Source organism: Fringilla coelebs, assembly GCF_963513975.1.
Source record: "Fringilla coelebs genome assembly, chromosome: 11".
Taxonomy (NCBI): Eukaryota; Metazoa; Chordata; class Aves; order Passeriformes; family Fringillidae; genus Fringilla; species Fringilla coelebs.
The window spans coordinates 15,526,989-15,542,931 of record NC_140037.1 but is presented as its reverse complement, the minus strand read 5'-3'; the positions used below and the strand labels follow the sequence as shown (position 1 = coordinate 15,542,931).

General features: G+C 41.2%; 1 protein-coding gene across 2 annotated transcripts; it reads left to right on the top strand.

The window, feature by feature from the left end:
- Window positions 1–119: 119 nt before the first annotated feature.
- On the top strand, window positions 120–14,607 carry COMMD5 (COMM domain containing 5). Of its 2 annotated transcripts, XM_084213253.1 has the most exons (7): window positions 120–264; window positions 2,302–2,462; window positions 3,554–3,582; window positions 5,681–5,731; window positions 9,757–9,852; window positions 11,536–11,611; window positions 14,094–14,607. In XM_084213253.1, the coding sequence occupies exons 1-7, from the start codon at window positions 123–125 to the stop codon at window positions 14,193–14,195; spliced, it is 657 nt and encodes a 218-aa protein (XP_084069379.1). In that variant the 5' UTR covers window positions 120–122; the 3' UTR covers window positions 14,196–14,607. The 2 variants fall into 2 exon arrangements, with proteins under 2 accessions (XP_084069379.1, XP_084069380.1); XM_084213254.1 differs by lacking the exon at window positions 9,757–9,852.
- Window positions 14,608–15,943: the final 1,336 nt, after the last annotated feature.

Here is a 15,943-nt window from a genome sequence, read left to right as displayed (position 1 = left end):
CCGCCATCAGCGGCCGGTCCCGGGACGCGCCGCGCTGTCGCGGCGGCTCCTTCCGGCGCCGCGCCCCCACAGCGCCCCCTGCCGCGGGGAGGGCGCGCGGCGGGCGGGCGGGAGGCGCGGCCATGGCGGCCGGGGCGGCGCAGGGGCTCGGCGAGGGCGGCGGCGGCCGCGGGTTCCTGGGCCCAAGAGTGCCGGCCGAGGTGGAGGCCATGGCCAGGGGCGTGCAGGACGTGGGCAAGGAGACCTTCCGGCGGCTCCTGAAAGGTAGGGCCCGTGCGGGGCCCGCGGGGCGCTGCCCCGGCGCGGAAGGGCCGCGCTGCCCCGCGCAGGGACGTGCGGGGTTCCCGGGCGGAGCCCGTGGGCAGGAGCCGCGCTCCCCGAGGAAGCCGTGGATCCTCTCGGGAAGGCAAGCACAGCTATTAGAGAGCTTCCAATGGAGAGCCAAGGGTATGGTGAAAGGCCATAGCGGGGAAACCGGGCGGACTGAGGTCGCCTGGTCCGTTCGGCCTGGAGGGGACTGAAGGGACACCTCAAAGCCGGCTACAACTTCATCTCGAGAGGCTGCGGACAGACGGACACTGGTGCCCTCTCTGGTGACCAGTGACAGGACACGAGGGAACAGCACAATGCTGTGTCAGGGCACTTCAGCTTAGCTATGAGGAAAAGATTCTTTCCCTAGCAGGTGCTGGGTACAGGAACAGGTTCCCCAAGAAAGTGGTCACAGCCTGACAGACTTCAAGGGGTGTTGGGACAATTCTCTCATGCACATGGTGGGATTCTTGGGGTATCGTGTACAGTGCTGAGTTGGACTCAATGATCTTTCTGGGTCCATTACAACTCAGAACATTCTGCGATTACGTGACAGCTGGAGGGCTGCAGATGCAAGGCTGCAGCTTCCTGGAGCACTTCCCATTGCTTTTCCCAACAGGAAGATAGAGCTTAGCTTTAAATAAAATGAGAGGCTTGATTCATTGTATTCTACAACTCTGTGAAATCTGTGATAATGAGGAACAGAGTTCTGCCTCTGTGGATGGCCCCAAAGTCAGCTGAGTGCTGTTTAAGTCATTCCTCTCTCATCCCTGTGTCCCAGAGCCAGCAGCCCAGGTTGTGTGTGGCAGTCAGAGACCCCGTGGGCATCTACAGAATGTACAGGAGACAATACAGCAACCCCAAGGTGCAGGTGTCCTGTTGAGGTTGAGGCTGTAAGATTTGCAATGACTGATTTCATTTTTGTCTGTGAGGCTTCTCCCTCTAGTGAGAATTTTCTCAAGGCACCTTTGACCATCAAAATCAAGAGTTACACTTTGAGTAAATTAAGGTATGTAAAACAATCATAGAATAATGGAAGAGTTGATTAGTGGAGTGAAAGCACAGCTTGCTGGAGGGTAGCTGCTGCCCAGCATGGTGTGACCCTGGCATGTTCTCTCAGCTAACATCTTTTCAGGATTTCCTTTTCAATATGAAGGACTCAAAACATCTGGTAGCTGGTTGGTCTCTAAAAGTGTTTCTGCACAGTAGTAGAAACAAGCAATATATTCAGGGGTTCCTTGTAATACTTGAAATAATAAAGCAGTGTATAGGCAGAGGCATTTGGGACAGAAGTAAGTACACATACATTTGCTGTCTAGTGCAGGGACATAGAGACTGAAAAGCCTTTTCAGTGCCAGGAAGCCTGACTGTATGGGTTTAATTTTGGTGTGAGTTATCACCTGCTTTCAGCTGTGCAGTAAATGCTTCCTACCATAGCAGGGGGAGGCAGTCCTTCAAAACCAACTGCCTGGAGCTGGGGCAGTGACCCCAGTGCAGATTCCCCTGCAGTGGGTGGGCACAGATTCCCTCTGGTTATGCAGGGCTGGCACAAATCTCCCATCACTGTCTGCTCTTGCTGGCCTGTGACTCACAGTTTGCAGGGCTGCAGTTTTTCCTCTGAAGGTTTTGTAATCTTTGAAGATGTGATGGATTTCAGCACGGTTTATCCATATCGCTCTTGCACTTGCACCAGGTTTGTTTTTTGAGGCTGTTGCTGTTACTCTATTGCTAAACAAAGACTAATGTAAAAAATTAGGTGCAGTTTCATATACCTGGTCTGTTCATGATGTAAAAACTGCATGTAACAGTATCTGAAGGTTATCCAGCCAGTGGTGTTGCAGGCTCTGCTACACTGTCTCAATAATTGATTTAATTTTTGTCTGTGAGGCGTCTCCCTGTGGTGAGAGTTTTCTCAATGCACCTTTGACCATCAAAGCCAAGAGCTACACAGTTGAGTAAATTAAGGATCTTGCTTTGCTTTCTTATTCACAGTCACTGTTAATGCATTGGAAGGAAAGGACTGCAAGGAATCTGTCAGGCTAATTGCAGAAAGTGCTAACCTCTCAGAAGAGCAACTTGCTTTCCTCATTTCTGGCATGTACACCCTCCTCCGAGAAGCATTGAGACTCCCCTTATCAACTTTCAAACAAGAAGTAAGTTCTGGGAGTACTTGGAACCTTGATAAGGTAAAAGCTGCATCAGATACCATCTAAATCTCATTTGCCTGGGTGGGAAACTGCACATAAAAATTGTTCTCCAAGTTTAGGTTGTTGGAAGAAATTGTTAAAAATCTGGAACTTATTATTTCACTTGTTGGGTAGATTTAGAGTGTGCTTTTTGAAAAATATTTAAGCTTTAGGGAAAAGATTCCTATTTCTGCTTCAGCATCTTGTTCATTGTGCATGTTTGTTTTCATTCGTAAATTAAAACCACCAAAGAAATCATAGCAAAATGTTATTTCACAGGCATCAACACTCTCTCTTATTCTTACTGGGTGCTCACACATACCACTCATTTTTGTCCATGCTTATAATTTCTCATATTTGTTTGTCTCCTTTGTTCACATTTCTTCTATAGAGGAAGGAAGGTATTAAGGCCAGAACAATATAGTGGAATTTGGAAGAAAGTGCAATTTCCACTTACGCTGTGAATGTTTGGTGTGAATATGCTCACACCTGCCATGTTCCCAATCCCTATCCCTTCTTCATGGTTATTTTCTTAATTTTTCATGTTCCTTTACCTTACAATTTTCTTTTCTCATTTTTATGTGAGTGAGCCAGTTCAGAGTTTCCAGTACCTCTTATTTAATATAAGCTTCATATTTACCCAGGCATACTGGGAAAGCTCCCATGTTGCAGGAAATGTAGTGGAAGTATGCTTTTAATATTCAGACCTTATCTTCTGCCATTTCCTTTTTCTTGCCATGGTTTAAACAAGTTACTGCAAAATGTATTTGAGAATAAGGGCATATAGTCAGTCTAAAAGAAAAATGTTTCTGAATGACTACATAAAAGAAGTGTCAGAGACGTTGTTTTGAAAAATAAAGGCTTCCCAGGTATTTATGTCTTTAAATCACAACTTGGACACTTCTGAAAATTCTTTTCAAAATATTAGCAATCGTTTCAAAACTACTGGCATTCAAGTCTAAAATTTTTGAGGAGAGATACCAACTATTGTGTCAGTAGGTAAGAAATTATCATTTAAGGCTATATCATGTAAAATTTAATCTTCCTTGTCTTTTTAGGTTTTTAAAGAAGACCTGAAGGAGCTCAGGTATGCCTGTATATGCCAGTTCGTTTAATGTTTGTTTTTTCATGGCTTTTATGTAACTGCTTCCCCAAATTAACTTTTTACACAAAAAAGTTGGTATAAAAATTACCTGTAAATACCTCTTAATTCATCTGTTGCCAAACATCATGTAAAGCCAGAGGAAAAAAACAACTGTTGTGTAAGACTTCATTTAGCACTGAGCATGAGCAGTTTTATTTCACCTGCTAGGGAGAATGGTCTGATTTATTCTGTAATGTAGGTTATGCAAATATGAGTGACCTTCTCTCTGTCATCTCCACCTTGCCCTGCAATATTTTTTTAAGTGTTTGGTAAGACAGTGGTAGCATTTCAGAAGCTAAGAACTGGCCTACTTCTTTCCTTCTTTGAAAGGTCAATGATATAACGTTCATGAAACCCTACCACCATGTTCAGCTATGATTTCTCATGCCATTACCCAAGAAATCATGACCTTTGTTACAGCCTTTGACAAAATCTATATCAGTCTTCCATGAGTATATCTGAAGGGATCATATCCTAAAAGCTAGAGGTCAGATGCTAGTAATATTGATAGGTTTTCCCTTTTTTTTCCCTACCCCTCACAGATTATTTCATAACTTTATGACTCAGGTGAATAACATGGGGATGAGACATCTTCACACATTTCTTGCCCTTTGAGTCCCTTCCTCAGAATGTTCCAATGACAAGTGATTGCTATCTGTAGTTCAGACTGAACTGTGCCGTGTTCTATCTTATCTGTGTCATGTGTGGCTGACCTCATGTGTGCTGCTTGAGCCAGGAACAGAATTTTCAGTGACATCATTGACTGCACAGCAAAAATAATGCAAACTCAAAGGTAGTGTTAATGCTTCTGTTTTAGTAATGCTCTTGAGTCAAGCAAGTGTTGTGGTAGGTATCATCATCATCATATTACAGCCCTCTGTCTCCAGCTATTCCACTACATAGTCAGGGTATCCAGTCAGTGTCAGCATGGGCTAATGATACACTTGCATGAAAGCATAAGTCATGCTTGCAGAAATAGTCTTGTCTCTTCTGAAAGTCAGACTCTTGCAGCCAAAAAACACTGTTCTAGTGCTTGCTGAAATGAATTTCTTTTTATCCAAGCACTATTTAAAAATGCAGTTTAAACCCCCTTCTCCCTTTCTGAATTCCAGCTGAAGTAACTGCTGTTTCATCATCCCACTGTGTGAGTTGATGAGTTGTTTTTTCTCTGGTCATTAGGCACTGTAAGCTCTTTAGGACATATAACTTCCTTGTTTGCTTTGATTTTTCTCTGATATACTGCTGTGTGTCTCAAGCCACTGGTGAGCAATGTCGCTGGGCACTGATTCATGGTGAGTGCTGGATTTAACTGTGGCAGCAGCGGTAGTGACTTCTCTCACTTGTCCAACCTGCCTCTCTGTAGGAGGTTACTGTCCCTCTGGCAAAGGCAGCTAGTGGATAGTGTTTGCTCTGTGGTCTTTGCAATTCACAGCCTGATCTATTGAACTGGAAAATCAACAGTTTGTAAGGCAACAGCAGTGTCAGAGGAATGGTGAAGGAGTGGAAAGGTGTGGGGCAGATGGGTGTGTTAGTCTCTTCAAGCAGTCCCCACATATGCTCCTTTTGTAAGCAGCCTTGGCTACAAGGGCCTCTGAATTTTGAGGGGGCAATTCCTTCTGTGTTCATTACACTGGAGGTGAAAGTGAAATGAAAGGTGTAAGTTTGGGATTTTTGAAAGCATGCATTGGTGGCCTGCCTTCTGCACTTGTCAGAGCCATCAGTAAAATTTTTCTTGACTTTACTGAGAGAAGTTAAGCCAATACTGGGTTCTTTTGAAATATACCATTGCCAAACAAGGTAGGATGGGAAGATGTAGCAGAATTTAGGGCTCTTGATATATAAACATAGGTTGTCCTTTTGAGAGTCCTGACTGAATCAATACTGAAGTGCTTACATAAAAGCTGGCAATTTTAAGCAATGGAAGATGGAAAAGGTTGACACATCATGTGTTCTGTAATAGATTTAGGGTTTTTTCAGGTAAGTTCATATAGCTGTGGTTACAAAAAATCCCTAACTGTTTTGTCTTGCTCTTCTCTTTCAGAATACCAGAAGATTTCATTTTGGACTTTTCCAGTGTAGTCTTTGGTAACAGGTTAGTGTCTTCATTGTGCAGACAGCAGGGGTGCACAGAGCTCTGCTGACACAAATCCTTGGTGTATTGAAGGAATAGCAATATTTTCCAAATTAATGAGAACAAGACTTGTCCCATTAGTTTGATTCAGCACAGTGTGATATCCATCATGCATGGCAATACATGCATTAAGTAGCTTTCTTGCCAATTTTCAGGTTTTTTGTGTTCATCAGTTTTTATAATGTTCTATAGACTGTGAGGTCAATCAATACCTACAAAAGAAAAATGCAGTGCAGAATTATTCCTTTTTGCCATCATTATCATTACAAGTTATAGCAAAAGAGGCAGGCTACATAAGCCCTCTACCTGCTCTGGTTCATGGCAGCTTTTTCAGATAGCATTTCTCAAGTCTTTTAATGTACAGATCAGTTGGGAATTCACACTGAGTGACTTGATGACAACACATATGAGACATCAAGTGCTCTGCCTACTGTAATTCACTTTTTAAGCAACATTCTTCAGTAACTCTAAAGTTCTAAATTGAGAGCTTTTTGAACAGCCTGTCTCTTTTGTCCCTTCTTGGGATTCCCTCTTTCTAGAAGTTCTTTGCTCAACCATGTTTAGTCTATTCTACATCTGGAAATTCAAAATCTTGAACATTTTGAATATGCAAACTTGTACAGGGCGAGGAGTTGGACTCTGATGATCATTGTGGGCCAACTTTCCTTCTTGAAACTTGAGGCCACTCAGCACGTGACATCACTAACCCAATGCTGCTCCAGATTGTCTGCATGGAATCCCAATAATCATAGGTGTGGTTTTTCAGTTACCCTCAAGGTTCTGAATGCTGCTACCAATGCTAAAAATATTTTTCATTTCTTTGATTAAGATCTTGGCTTACAGATGAAGGTTCTTGGAGTAAAAATAAATTCAGTCATGTCGTCTTTTCTTTGCTCTTCTGTTTGAATTATAGGTGTTAAGAATGCAAAATTCATGGTTGCAAAGTAGAAATACTGCTTGCAGTAGGGAAGGAAGATAAATTTAGATGTAATTTGAAGCATGCATGATTGTCTGTTTTCTACTGTGAAATCACGATGCTGGAAAATTTAGCTTTTTCTCATTTTGAAAGCTGTGATTATCCAGTGTAATCTTGCTCTGTGTTTTGAGACCAGAGAAGAACACCTCAGGTTTGATTTTTAGACAGATCTGCTTCTACAATCTTAAATGTAACACTGAATCATACATATGCTTATTGAGGTGTAAATATATATGTTTGTGATGATAAGAGGTGCATTAGCATGTGATCAAAAATTCAGTAATTCAGTATGAGCTAGATAACCCAGAAAAATCCATTTTTAATACTTTTCCTAGCATCTTATCTTATTTTTGGAGTTCTTTTCACTAAACAACAGCTCTGAAGTATTTGGCATTTGTATTTGTGTCCCAACAGTTCCACCAAGCTATGTAGACTGAAAGAAAAACTTGCCACATCAAATAACTACATGAAATTAAAACTGTCTTTTAAGGGAAAGGATAACACTAACTTCACCTGCTCAGAATATATATAATAAACTCACTGGGTTGTTTTTTTTTCTAATGGTGTAGCTTTAGTTTCTACCAGGAGGATGCATTCTGTGTGCTGTTTGTCAGCATTTCACACATACAAGTTTGTTCAGCTTTCCAACTCAGTGGCCTGCTAGGCATGTCTTGTTATGTGCATAGGGAACCATCCAGAACTTGTCTCTAGTTTTGGTACTGGTAGATCAGCTGCTGCTCCAAGTTCTCTAATCTTTCATTTTCGAGTTGCATCCTTTAGCAGGTGATGTTCTTGTCACCAGGTGTATCATCCTTTTCACCATAGCTTGTATGATCTCTAGGATGGTCTCTACCTGATCTGTGGTCTTTTGCTTGTTCTGACTTCTGCCTTCTGCACAATGTGCTGACAGTATATTGTAGCTGCTGGCACAGAGTGTTTACAAAATATAATTATAGGCTATAGGTTTTGGATGTAAGATTCATTGAGTCTTTTCTGCTCCATTTTGCTATTCCTCTCAGAAATCAATGGCTTGATTAGCAGCTTGTGCAATTTCTGTATGCATGTTGGCCACTATGCACATTCTGTCATCTTTACAGGATTCTTGCAGTTCCCATTGTGGTCTTGTCCAAGCTGGGAAGGTCCTGACAGAAGCTTAAACTAAGCTATAGAAGCTGTGACTCTTCCTAGGAGAATGGTACAGAAGTGCAGTCCTGACCAGAAATAAAGCTTTGTGTTTGACCACAGAAATGCCATCTCTCAACAGTATTCAAAGCTTCCCCTCTGTTTTGGAGGTCACAATTTCTGATCTTTCCCACCACTCCTAAGTAGACTATCTTTCTGTTTTTAAAACTCCCTTCTTCCCCCAGGGTGCTGGTGCTGCACTGAATGGACTGCACTGACTTCCATTGATGGGAGTTAACATGTCTTAAGGAAACGGTAGCAGTGTGGCTATTTTTAGGGAGTCCCAACTTAAGCAATACTCTGGCAGCAGCTCTCCACTGAGGGAAAGGCCTGTTCTTACTGTTTAATCCTGCTAATGACTGTTCTGGACTCCAGCTCCTCATGGCTGCACCCAGCTGTGGTGACCTACTTCCTATCCAGGAGCTGACAATGAGTAAGAACCAGCTGATCTACTTTTTTTGCTCATTTCTTTACCATGCTATTAGGAATGTGTCTCACTTCTGACACCACCCAACCTCCCCTCACCAAAGAGATAAATTCTTTCTTATATCACCTTTGCAAAATGCAGAACACTTGGAGGATCTCAGCCTGTGAGTCCTTATCAGATCATGAATCTTTCTGGGCAGTTTCTAAAGGCCCAGCTAACTTGCACACAAGAATCTCAGTAGTGATGTGAGACTGCCATTCCTACGGTGCTTGATTTGTTCAGAGAAGATTCCCTTCTGATGCAAAGTCTGTAATTAGATTAAGTCTAGCACCATGGATAAAGGATGTAATGTTTCTTATCCTGCCCTTAGTAGAAGTACTGGAGTAGCCTTGAAATGTACAGTAAATAAATTCCAGGGACACAGGATGCTTAGAGAAAAAAAAAAAAAAAAGAGTAACACAAAGTCCAGAATCCACCTCCTGAATGGACCAGCACAGTGACCCCATTCTGAAATTATTTCTGCATGTATATCTAAGAGTGAATGGTTATTATGTATTTGTATCAGATTAGCCATTTAGTTATCCAGAACTTAACATGTTGCTAAAATTTTTAAAGTTGCCGACCTTCTAAAGTTTAATTGCTGTTAACTGTATTCCCACACAGAAATAAACTATGGCTTGGTCAGCCTGATTCTTCCTGCAAAATGAGAAACAAAATGAAATGCTTGGCTTCTTACACATTAGACTAGGCAAAAATCTTGAAGGCTGAGCTGGGGTTGGCAGTGAACATTATGTAAGGAACTTAAAGTTTGTAAATTATGTTGGATCAACAAGAACTACTGTAGGGTTTTTTAAATATGCTTCAAAATACTCTCAATACACTAATATGATATTTTAAAACATTGCTGCTTGCCAATATTAGATGGTTTTTGCTGAAGAAGAACAGTGACCTTATGCAACTGTTTTGCCTAAGTCATCTGTCTTGTCTCTGCTTGCTTGTTCCTGTTGGATTTGCATGAAGGTAAGGATGAATGAATGATGAATGTTTGCAGGTCCCTTTTTACGCCTCACAGTTGCATATAATAGAAATAATAGGTATGCCAGCCACCACAATGACTCTTACTATACTTTATAGTGACATCAGTTTACTAGAATTATACAGTCACTTGGTCTCTTTTTTCAACATGGACCATTAGTTAAGGATAGAAAAAGGGGATAATCTGAGCACAACTGTCTTAGATCCACAAAATCTCTGCTTATTCAGACCTCTTTAAGTGAGGATAGATGTAGGAGATAAATAAATTCCAGACAGGTTTGTGCTGAGGAATTCTATTTTCTTTTTAGGTTGTTTGTTCTTTTATGGATTTGCATTGCAGCCTCTTGTTTCTGATTCACTCTTCAGGCGTCCCCCTTCCGAGGGCACAGCTCTGATACAAAGAAGTCGGCTGCCAAGTATCCAGGACTTCAAGTGGAGAGTGGATGTAGCTATATCCACAAGGTATAAAAGAGAATCATGCACATCCCTGGAATTACCTAAGATTAAACTGATTTCTTGTGCTGTTTAAACATTTTAATGGGGTCAAAATGTGCCTTGCTATTAGGGATTGGCAGGGAGCCTTAAATAGTAAGATAGGGGTGGAATTTTCTGAACAGTGTAGAAATCAGTGTATATAGACTTTACTGCTGGTAACATTTCAAAGTTTAAGTCTCTTATTTTAAAACTTAACAAAGCTGATAAAATCCACTGATAGCTGATAAGGTCCTGATAAATTAGTCAGATTGAGCTTCAAGCAGCTAGGCAAGCTCTTACTTTTATTGGAACAGGGGAGGGTATTAATCTATTCATCTTCTGAAGCAGACCATCATTTTTTGCACTTGTTAAATGAATTTCCACCTCTTGTACTCTGCTTCTACAAAGAGAAGCTTCAGGACAGCACCTTTACACTGCCATAGTTATGTAACTGGTCATTGAACTACCTCCTAGTTTCTTTCACAGCAGGAGTAAAAACCTTTGAGATCATCCTGCCTGTGCCTGCAGCGAACAGCTTCTTACCATCTGCCACAACGGAGGCATGTGGGGGATGGATCTTTGGCTAGACCCAGAAGGAAACAGAAACCTGTTGTCTGTGTTGTTTGGTCTCTGTCTAGTCCTAACCAGGACAAACCAAGCTGAAAGAAATTAGATGATCCAGTCTTTGTTAGTAGTGTAGTTTGTTAGCATGAGTGACTTCATGTTGGATGTCTGAATACCTACATCTGGGAGAGAGTGCTGTCTCTTTGCTGCCAGGGAGGCCCATGGCTGATCAGGGATTGTCTTCCTGAAATCAAGAAAAAAGGCTCCTAAGAGAAAATTGGCATGGCCACAAGCTACTAGTTCAAGTGACTTTCTGATGAGCAGTGCTGTAAGCACCACACAGATATCACTCTATAGAAAAAGAATCTATACTGATAGGAGAGCAAAATGTCCAGGTAAACATCCTCAGGTGCAGTGCTTGCAAGCTGAAAGCAAATCCTATGATTTGTTTTCCAAACAACACGGGAGCAATACATTACCGGTTTTTGTTTTCCTTCCTTTTAATTTTGTTTTCTGTTAATCTTCCCCCTGGGATTTCTTGTTTATCATCCAGCAACAGCCTCTGCAGGGAGGTATGGCAGCTTTGGGCTGTAGTGCCTGTCTGTACCTGAGCAGGCTTTGGCAGTGTCAGTTGATGGAAGCTGCACAAGAATGACTCACTTCCCTTCTTTGGGTCATCAAATAAAATAACACACAAATTTAGGATGAAGCCTGGAAGAGGTTGATTCCCCGAATGAGGTGGCAGTTGAACGTATGAAGGGATGGAAATGATGAATGCAGCATGGTAAACTGCATAACTGTGCATTATTATTAGCAGTACTTGGTCAGCTCTTATCCCTATCATAGTTCCACTAAACCAATTATGTAAAAATGAAAATGCCCCTAAACTTGCAGTTACTAAACTATTAATGAAATGTTAAGTCTCAATACTGAGGTAAATTGGACAGAGCTGCTGTGTTCATGAGTTTCCAGCCAGATTCTGCGACTGAAATTACTCATGTTCTGTGTAAAGCCTACATGAACATCTAAAATTGTTAATGTGCAATGCTGTACTCATCACAGTGCTGATCTGTACTGCTGTAATCCTAATGATGTAAATAATTTCAGTTCACTGGCCCGTGCACTCCAGCCATCCATTCTGATGATGATGAAGCTTTCAGATGGGACAGCTCATCGCTTTGAAGTAAGTCTGATTGCCATAATAAATAGTAAGGAAAACACTTCTAGTTTTATTTAGAAAGTTGAATTATTACCTAAAATACTAAAGCTTTTGTAAATGGTGTGTTACCATTGGTTGCTTTGCCTTGGAATCCTTCATGTTCAGTGTAGCCATATAAAATATTTAATAAAATACCAATCAAAATAATTTCATACCTTGTTCCTACACATATTGTGCTGAACTGCAATTTATTAGAAGAATATTAATTGCTGGAAAGCACTATTACATAATATCTGCTTTGATTAAAAGTTCTGGGGTTGTAACAACCTTCAGACCTGATGTCTCTTGAGGGCAGAAAAATTACTGGGGTAGTTTATATAATGTATGATACACTTCTAAACCTTCTGCATTTGGCAGAGAATGGTAACATTCTTTCTGTGGCAGAGGTAGTTTTATTCTTTTTCTTCAGAACTGTTCTGGCTGCTAGAAAGCAAAAAAAACCCTCTTTGCTTGTTACAGGATTAGTCAGTGGCAGTATTTATGTCACTGTACCTAAAGGCTTGCCAGAAGATGGCATAAACTCTTCCATAATTTTAACCTTTGAAAAGGAATGCTATTTGTTCTATAAATAGCATGGTGGTGCGTACAGGAATTCAATGCACAGCAGGCATTGTTACATTTGAACTCTGTACAGATTTTGGCTTCAGTTCTCACATTAGTAGTAGTCTGGAAGAAGCACCAAAGCCCTGTGGGTTGAAAGAGGTGGACTGATTTTACTGTTCAATTGTTTTGCAAGAAAGCATCTGTAGAGAAAGGCATAAATTCTGTGCTACATTGCAAACTGTTGAGGGTGTCACTTCACAGGAGATCAAATTTAACCCTCTGAACAGTCCAGCTCAGAGCATCCCATACACTGTATTTGAGGACTTCCATGGAACTTAAATGATGCCATGGATTTCATGTTAACCCTTTACAAAAGGGTAAGTTTCACTTGTGAGGATAAAATTAGTTTATTCCCACTTTATTTACTGGCATATCATGTCCAGTGTTGGTCTTGGTGCCACTGTTTCTTACTGTTTTGGTTTGATTTTAGGGTTTGGTTTTTGTGGGTTTTTTCCTCACTGTGAGTCTGTGGAAGACTTTTAGTTATTCTGCAGTGAAGATGTGTTTGTCCAGCACATGCAGGAGTGCAAATATCTGATAACAAACAGTGTGCTTCTCTTAGAATGAGCTCTCTGCTGTTGCTGCTACTTGGATCTGAATGCCAAGGGTGTGGCTTCAGAAGGATTTCTAGATCTGATGAGAGGTCTTCCCCCAGTTAGATCTTGTGTGAAATAAACTTTTGTTTTGATTCCAGTAAGTAAGTTTATGCAAGTAAACATAGTCCTCAGATGTTCAGTTTTCCTTTATTTGAACACATTCAGAATGTCGTGCTCACAGGGCTTATGTAAGATGGTAAATCCAGAAAATAATTCTGTTGTGAACAGTTTTAAAATGTGTATAGCACAGGGAGAAGTTACACTCTTTGGTCTCCATTTGGTATTTTAATCACAGTGTGGCTTCTGACTGAAGTTGTTTTTTTTTTTTAAGCAGTGGGAATTGCAGCATTTTGTGTCTTGTATGTATGTCAAAAGTGAAAAGGACATGGTGCCTTTTTATGCATTTCTGATATATGTGGAAAATGCAAATCAGGTGTTGGATTCCTCTCATAAAATTGGTATCTGTGCCAGAGTGGGCAGGAGGATGACAAGGGGCTCTGCCAAAAGAACTGCTGTCTTCAGTGCAGCCAAAGGAGTAAATTAGGCAGTGCTGTGCAGACTGTGTGGGACCAGCCAGACTGCACTGGGCCCTCGTGTGAGCATGTGTTTGTGCACTGCACTGGTGCCACCAGGCTGTGCCTGCACTCGGCTGGGGGTCTCTGTCTACATAGATAACATTTCCATCCATTGGGGTTCTCAGGCTTGAAATGGTAAAGGAGCCCATGAGTCTCCTGCACAGTTGAAAATGCTTTTATGTTTAACCCTAAATCTTTTGCTTTCCACACATGGAAGTGCCATTTGCTCTTGAGGTTGCTGCCAAGTGTCTGGCCTCGAGTCTCAATTCCTTTGTCTTGCAAGTTTGGAAAAGTAGAATATCTTGAATTTGTTGCTAGAGAATTCCGTAGTCTCCACGACCTTCCAGATGTCTTTCTTTCCAGTTCATGACTTGTATATCACCCAAGCAGCTCTTAGTTTACATCCTTGAGTATTTCCTTTCTCTCATCAGGCAGTACAGAAAATGTGCAATCTAGGTGTTATTTCTGGTTTTTCCCCACTCTCCTTTTCCATGCAGATTTAGTTGAATTATCTGAATTTTATTAACCTTAAATCCTTTGTCTTAAGTCTGGAAAAAGTAAGTATTTTAAGAGAGATTGGCCTTGCACTGCAGAATGTTCCATAGCCATAGGCGTGCCCTAGTCAAGTTCCTGAGATGTCTTGTGCTTTTTAACCTGAGCATTCTGTTTTAGGTGCCAGTTGCAAAGTTTCAAGAACTGAGATACAATGTTGCCCTTATACTGAAGGAAATGAATGATTTGGAGAAGAGGAGCATACTGAAGATCCAAGACTGAACACTTTTAAATTGGGAGTTTATGGAAGAGATCTGAAGCCCTCAGCATGTTTGGTGAATGCAAAACAGGGGACCATCACCACTTTGCCTCTATGAACTTCAATGTGGCATTTATGATGTCTGCTGTAAATATTTTTTTTTCAATTCAAGTGTTTAAAGCACAAGCTGTTTTTGTAAGATTTAGGAAAAATGAAACATTTATCTATGAAAAAGTATAATGCTCTTTGTGAACATTTTTGCATGATTCATCAAAACATTTTTTAAATAACCATCTTAATAGATGTTAGAGTCATTTATTTCTGATTATGATTCATAACTCTAATTTTTTTTGAAAGTGTGCTACCGGAAGCCCTATCGATGTGTATGGATCATAAGAAAGCTCTGCAATATTTCAAATAAAAAATAAAATAACAAACCCACTCCTGCCTTCTAGTATGATAAATGTGATCTTGAGTTTTGCATACAATTGGTGCTTCATTTCTTACTAAGTGACTGTGGTTTAGCTATGGATGGTTAAAGGCTAATTTGGAAGAAAAGTGGAAGACTGCAGATCAAGAAAGAAGTATCATCTGGGCTTCCAGGACTAATTCCATGAAATTAGAGCAGTAGGAAGGTGAAATCTATTTCTTTAACTCATTGACCAGAATGGGCTAAATAGCTGTAATCTCCTAGTTTTGTGACTGGAAATGCCTGCCTCTTTTTTCGTGTGTTGCCTGTGTGTTTGATTCCATGAAATCAGCTGACATGACTGGCAGAAACCTCTGGCCCTGCAGTGGTGGTGAGCAGCAAGAGGCAGTGATCTTGTGACACACTCCAGTTCATCAGTCATGGAGGCCAGACCCCAGGATGAAGGGGCTGCCCACAACTGAGATGGAAGTCACAGGCAGGAGGATATCCAAGCCCCCAGGCTGAGGCAGCAGTTAAGCACTGGCTGAGGTTTCCTGAGCTGCTCAGGCACTTGGACTGGATGGTCATTGTTGGTCCCTCCCTTTGTACTGGAGTAGTCTGTTCTGGGGTACTCCTTTGGTGAATTTACCTTGGAAGGACTTCCTTAATGGGAAACACGTTTCAAGTCCCATTTAAATGCTGTGTGACCACATGTATGTCCCTAAGAGCTTTGCCAAAAAAACGTATGAATTCCTCACTCCTTGCCTGAATGAATTTTCCCCAGCAGCAAAGACAGGAAGGCTGTGAGCAATTGCCCAAAGACAGCAGGCTGTGGCTCTGGAACTCAGTTTGTCAGAAGTCAGATGTACTTTGGAAAGCACATGCCCCTGCTGCTATTAAGCATTGGCTTATTCCAGCTAATTGCAGGGTTTCTATCACAGAAATACCACCCATATTTGTCTCTTTCTTGTTTTATGGTTGTAGAACTTGCCTTTATCTTCCTTGCTCCCTGCAGAAAATTACTGAAATTAAAATTGTGGGTTAAGGAGGCCTTTTACACTCCCACAGATGTTTGTGTAGGAAAGGATGACTTGCCTTTTGGATTTAAAAAATCACAACAAGCATAGTAAGACTTATTTGTCATACTTCTAAAGAGGAGACTTCTTTGACAGCAGTCCATACCAATCTAAAGATAGCTGAATAGCTTTGGTCCAGGAAGCTTTTAAAACCTGTGCAAGAATGTGTCCTGTAGTTTCAAATAAACCATCAGCAGGATTTCCAATTGTTCAGAAGCTTCCTGTTCCATTTGCTTTGTAGTGGACTCATCAATAACTTCCAGCTTTGATCCATACTGCATCTTAG